This window comes from Microtus oregoni, unplaced genomic scaffold (genome assembly GCF_018167655.1).
Source record: "Microtus oregoni isolate MIOR12 unplaced genomic scaffold, Mior012 000268F_005, whole genome shotgun sequence".
Classification (NCBI taxonomy): Eukaryota; Metazoa; Chordata; class Mammalia; order Rodentia; family Cricetidae; genus Microtus; species Microtus oregoni.
In genome coordinates, this window is record NW_024544946.1 from 23,554 (window position 1) to 29,503 (window position 5,950).

The 5,950-nt window shown below is 50.0% G+C and overlaps 1 protein-coding gene across 2 annotated transcripts; it reads right to left on the reverse strand.

Annotated features, from left to right (window-relative positions):
* Nucleotides 1-1,298: 1,298 nt before the first annotated feature.
* Nucleotides 1,299-4,319, reverse strand: LOC121445674 (rhox homeobox family member 1-like). Of its 2 annotated transcripts, none has more exons than XM_041647822.1 (2): nucleotides 3,960-4,319; nucleotides 1,299-1,504 (listed from the first exon to the last, which is right to left on the reverse strand). In XM_041647822.1, the coding sequence occupies exons 1-2, from the start codon at nucleotides 4,304-4,306 to the stop codon at nucleotides 1,408-1,410; spliced, it is 444 nt and encodes a 147-aa protein (XP_041503756.1). In that variant the 5' UTR covers nucleotides 4,307-4,319; the 3' UTR covers nucleotides 1,299-1,407. The 2 variants fall into 2 exon arrangements, with proteins under 2 accessions (XP_041503756.1, XP_041503757.1); XM_041647823.1 differs by lacking the exon at nucleotides 1,299-1,504 and adding an exon at nucleotides 3,506-3,594.
* Between the last annotated feature and the right edge of the window lie 1,631 nt (nucleotides 4,320-5,950).

Sequence of the window (5,950 nt, forward strand, 5' to 3'; positions counted from 1 at the left end):
TATCCCAGAATTTTCAACAGAGCAGGAACTTCACTGGTATGTGGCCAGTCTGACCCCATGGCAGCACTTTTCCCCAGCATGTCCTTGTCACTCTGAGACTAGAAATGCATTAAAGAACTATCATATGGCAAGACGATTCCTTTTCATGGTGTGAGAATATCTGGGGGCCCTGGTGTCTAAGATTTCCTTCTATCAAAAGTCTTACCTCACACTTCTGGTTACTGCCTCACTTGTAAATCTGCACAAGTCTATTTCCAGCCCTTTGTCTTTCCAGTATAACTTGAAATTACCCTTGACAAGGTCTACCATGAGCTGAGGATTTCTTTCTAATTCTGGCCAATTGTGTAAAGACGACCATGTTGGGGATGAGGATGTATCTCCAATAGCAGAGAGTTCCTCTTGCCCACTCTAAGCCCTGGGTTAGATCCCCAGAACTGCAAAAATCTGAGTGGATATCCCTTTCTGTGACGCCTATTATCTAACCACAAATGTGTTAGATGCAAGACCAGAACTTCCTTCATCCTTCTTGAGATGAGTTTAAGGCCAACCTTTTTCAAAACACACACCCTTAGGTACACACAACAGAACCAGATTCATTTCAATAACCAGTTCTGATGTCTCAATTTTCTCGAAAATCATCGAGGAATGGACCTAATTCAAATGATAAATTTCAGAGATATTTGTTTAAAAATTACACGCAAATATATTTTGTTGGCGCATGGTTACGAGAAAAAAAAAAGGGAGCCTCCCTCCAGTACGGAATGGCTGGATTCTCTGGTTTCTTTTGAAGCAACAGAAACTTTGTCCACAGGATGTACTAGTACCACGTGTGCCCCACAGATGGTGGGGTAGGGTGACCAGAACCCCAACAGTGAAGAAGAGCGCTCACTTCCCTGCTCCCGTGAATCCAGTGATTTTCCTTTGGAAGATTCAGGTTGGAACTGAACTCGAGTGTGGGCAGCAGGCAGTGCTGTCTGAAAAAGCACTGGCCACCTACTGTGGACAATGAGGACCCTTGAACATGGTTCTGCTCCTAAGTTGTCACAATGGGGGCGAAGGGAGCATCAGTGAGATGCAGGGACCCATGCCCATTCTGTGCAAACCCAGTAAAGCCAGGGAAATGACGGTGACTGCAGAGGACACTGCAGGGGACACAGGCATGCCACCTCACGAAAGACGGCTGTGCCATCTGTTTGAATAGTACATAGAGAGAACACTCTGCATCTACAGTGTACAAAGCAGAAAGAAGAGACACAAACAATTTGTCTTTATTTTTATTGTCATACCAGTGTCTTAGATATAGGGAGACATGGCTTTCTTCCATGTCTAAGCAAGGGGAGACATCAAACAGCCCATCTCCATGTGCCTCCTGGGCAAGGATGGCACTCTAGGGCTCCTCCACATCCATCATGCAGATGTGGTCCTGGATCCCACGTGGTGCACTCCTGAGCATTGCTTTCTTCTCCCGGGCCCTCTGTTTGGCTCGCCTGTTGTTAAACCAAGCCTGAAAGCAGAGGACAGGAAGCATGTCAGTGTGCTGAGTACTTGGATGGAAAGAGACACTTCACTGGGACACATTATATGTCACTGCCATTCTAAACCACACAGCAGAAGGAGCTGTTTTCAAAACCTCAGCCATGCAGGGCAGAAGCAGGGAGGGTGTGTTTGGTGTTGGAGGACAAGGCTAGCGTCTCTGGAACTGAACCTTCTTCACAGCAAACTGACAAGAGCGGCAGGAACCATGAGTTTATGAAAGTAACAGCATGCCTGCTCCTTCGGATCACACAGGGAGAGGAACAGCTCTGTGTCCCGTTCTGGAACAGACTCGGCACAAGACAGGTTCACACTTTACGTGACCCCAAGGTGGACTTTTATTGGTACCTTATTCCAATGCAGGCTCATCTCTAATTTTTTCCATAGCTCTGCTTTTGAATGCTTCGTTCCTTAGACAAGTTTTCAAGGGGGTTATCCCTCGCCCCCTTCCCCTGCTGTTGGGACAGTTTTGGCCACGTGTTCAGGTGAAGGCATCAAGTGTATTGAAAACAATCTCCCAAATTAAAACTGCGTGCTCCTATCTCATGCACACTGACAGAGGAAGAGGAGCAAGCGCTCGGACTATTGCGCTCTATTTCCACACCAATCTCAGTTGTAGTAATAATAGCGGCGGGGCTGCGTCCCCGGCACCCGGCCGCCCCCACAGCTAGCTTTACCCAAAATAATTACACGGACACTGAATTCTTTTAAACACTGCTTGGCCCTTTAGCTCTAGCACTTACAGGCTAATTCTCACATCCTGATCAACCCATCTCTAATAATCTGTGAGAACCAGTCTTACCGGGAAGATTCTAGCCTAGTCCATCCTGGGTCGGAGCTTCATGGCGTGTGTCTGCCCGGGAGCGGGGCATGGTGTCTCTCTCAGGCGTCTGCTCCCGAGAGAAGAGCTGTGGAGTCTGACCTCACTTCCCCTTCTGTTGGGGACCAAGAAGCCCCACGACCTAAAGTATTGGACAATCTTCCTCATCCTCTCTGCAAAAACAGCTTGCTGCCAAACAGCTTGCTGCACAGACAGCTGTGATACAGTTCTCAGAGTGACCGGACCGCAAGGTTCCAAGACACAAGGTGCCAAGACACGGCCTAAGCAAGTAGATGTTTCAAGAGATATATTGCTTCCTCCCTGGCCTAGGGCGCGATAGTTTCCGCTCCCCCCTAACCCTACCCCTCCCAACCAAAACCACTCTATAAGAATAAACCCCTGCCTGCAATAAACGGAACCTAGATGCATCTCAGAATGACTCTGTCATTCTTTATACGCGCTTGGTTCTCTTTCTCTTTCCCCCCATTCCTACCCAGGTGATCCCGAACTCAAGGCCCACGAAATTACGTGGCCTGCTGGACAGGTCACTCTTCCTCCCAGCATTTTGTTCTGTTTACTCCACCCACAGGGCCAAGCAGTTTCTTTATTGCTTAACCAATGAAATCAACAGATTGATATATGACACTCCCACATCAGAAAGTGAGAAAGACAACCAAGGTATATGAAAACGTTTGAAAAATATGACCACATTCTGTTACCCAGTGAGGTAACCGAAAAAATCAAGAGGCAAATGACCAGTGCTGGTGAGGAAAGAGAGAAAAGAGAAGCTTCTAGAGTGTGGGTGGGAATATCACTTCATGCCCTAGGTAATGAAAGAACTGATTAGAAAAAGACCCAGTCCAGTAAATGCATTTCAGAGTATATAGTAGTCCAGTAAATCCATGTCAGGGTTTACCTAGCAGTCCAGCAAATCCATGTCAGAGTTTACATAGCAAAGACAGAGCCAGGATGGGAAAGATGTTTGCGTCACCCCAGGGAAAAACCTCACCACCCCAATAGCCAGGGGGGCTACAGCAACCCTGAACTCCTAAGAGGGGGGTTCTAAAGCAATGGTGGGGTGTGTTGATTCAATGGGGTGATAATCAGCCCCGAAGCGATCTGACCACCAGCAGAAACGACATCTGAAAAGCCAGAGAACTGTGACAAAAGAGGCAGAAAAAGGACATCAAGCTCAGTCGCAGGAGCCTTTAGAGTCCTCCTTTTCAACAAGATGTCCCGGTCTGCAGGGGAAGAAAAGGGAGATTTTGATACAGTTTGTCACGAGGAACGGACTTCTAGAGCCCTGTGAGAGAAGGCATAAAAATACTTGGCTCTGCAGACTCTAAAGCATCAGAACAGTTTCATTCCAACACGGTTTTCATTTATCTACGTCACTCCCCGGTTGAAAATGGAGAGAGTGTCAGGAGCAGTAAGCACACCTGTTTCCGGTCACCACCACAAACAACTTCCCCACTCCGGTCACGGGGGAGAAGCTACCCGTGGTTTGGAGAGTAATGGGGACAACAGGGAAAAGAAGGGGTAAAGGCCAGGTCAACATAAACATTAGCCCATGGAGGTCCGGGAGCCTCCTGGAGCCAGCACCTACCTTGTGAGTACATCTGGGTACTGGGTTTCTTGGAAAACAGTCTCCATTTCCCGCACCTGCCAGTGTGTGAAGTGGAACTGATTGCGGGGCCTGCTGGGCCTGCTCCTTCGAACCTCAGGCATCTCAAGGGCTGCCTCCTCTGGGTCCACCTCCATGGGCTCCTGGCTGTTGATGTCATCTTCGGGATCCAGGTTATCATGAGGGCTCACATGCCCCCCCTGGGCCTGGTTGTCCTCTGGATTCTCACTGTGGTCCAGGCTCAGAGCTCCTTCACAGAAGCTGCCCCCCACTTCAGCTGCTGCCCCCTGTTCAGGGTGGGGGCTGCTGTCCTCTCCATAGTCCTCCATGTGAGAGTAGAAGTGGTCACTGTAATCGTGGAGGTGCGCCATGGCTGCTGCTCTATGGAAGCCTAGACACTTGCCCCTGGCTGGAGCCTTTGGCAACAGCCTTGCCCTGGGGGCTTTCAGTAGGTTGGGGCTACAAAGGCTCAGGTGCTCCTCCTGCCAGACCACTATTGGCTTTCTAGCTGAATCCTACCCCAGTGGGTGTGCCTGTGTGGTGAGAATGGGCTGGGGCGTGGCCCCAAGGAAGGGGTGGGGGGGGGGGAAGGGTGTATGCAGAAGCTGAATTTTACCCCTAGGTGATCTGCTTTGATCTGGCCACCATCCCTGGCCACTGCTCAGAGACCCCACAGAAGACCAGGGCAAAGGGGCTACTGGAGATTGCAGGCTGATTTTAGCATGGCGAGTGGGGAAGAGGGAAAAACTCACAATGAGCCCCTGAGAGTGGGGGCTCTGGCATTAATGAGTCCAAATACCCCAGTGAAGTCACTAGAAACACAGCCTGGTGCCTTCAGGAGGGAGGGCTATGTGAATCTTGGATAGCTGAGTGAAGGGTTGTTTACAGAATTTCCTCAGTTCACAGCACCAAGTCTTTTCTTCTAAAATATCAATGAGAGCTCTTTCCCTTAGACAGAGATCCCGGCCGGCCATTTGCGTGTAGTCGGTGGGTGGAGACTGGGAACCCTTGGGAACATGTGCTTACCCAGAGCCCCACAATCACCGCCCATATTTGGTAAAGGTGCTCTCTCACAGAGCCACTTGACCTGGTCCCTTGCACAGCACCGCGAGCTACAGAAGAATGGCGCCACATCTAGTTGATAGGCAGGCCAGTCAGAACCTGAGGCAGGCATGTGGTCACCTAGACATGTCTCAACAGGCTCTGGCCCTGCTGCTGGATACACGTGTGTGGCAGTTTCCTCCAAGATAAGAATTCCATGTGGGAGGAAGCCTCCTGGAGACTTTAGACATTCCAGATGGAGGTGAAAGAGTTCAGAATCCAGGAGAGATGCTTAAGACACAAGGAGTAAAAGGTTAGGCAGCTTCAGCCGGGCTCAGTAGGGGTTCGTTCACGTTTCCTGTGTCTCCCCGGGAAGCGTGTCTACAGCACATCTCAGTGGCACGCTGAGGACTATAGGACGAGAATCCAAAGTCGGCTGAGGCAGAAGCCGCCATCTGTAGGTTCAGTTCAGGGAGCATGAGTCCCTGCTGAAATGCCACTTTGTGTGGCAGCCAGGCACTTGGAGCAGCTCAGCACAAGATACCTGGTACCTGGGACATTGGTGGCGAGCGCCCGAATGAAACTCAAGAAAATAATCTTTTGCTGGAACATCCATTGTGGGGCCCAGGTCCTCAGTGGATCCCCCTCGTCTCTCTGTCTCTGTCTCTTTCTGTCTTCCTCTGTCTGTCTCTATGTGTCTCTCAGTCTGTCTGTCTGTCTCTCTGTCTTTGTGTCTCTGTCTCTGACTCTCTCTCTGTGCTTTTTCCAGGTGTGGTCCCCACCATGAGTTCTTGCTGATTATCCCAAGATAAAAATGATTGTAAAATACCATCCAGAGGTCAACTGGGAGAAGAGGCCCTGCTGGTAGTGGCAGCTGCCACAGTGGAGTGACAGGGTAGGGGAGGGGTCAGGAAGGAGGAGAACTCCCTGGT

Bases quoted from the DNA above. Each gene is read 5' to 3' on its own strand.
- LOC121445674 (XM_041647822.1), bottom strand. From the start codon at position 4,306: ATGGAGGACTATGGAGAGGACAGCAGCCCCCACCCTGAACAGGGGGCA. The intron at 1,505-3,959 runs GTAGGTGCTGGC...CTCTGCTTTCAG, and splicing joins TACCCAGATGTACTCACAAG to GCTTGGTTTAACAACAGGCG.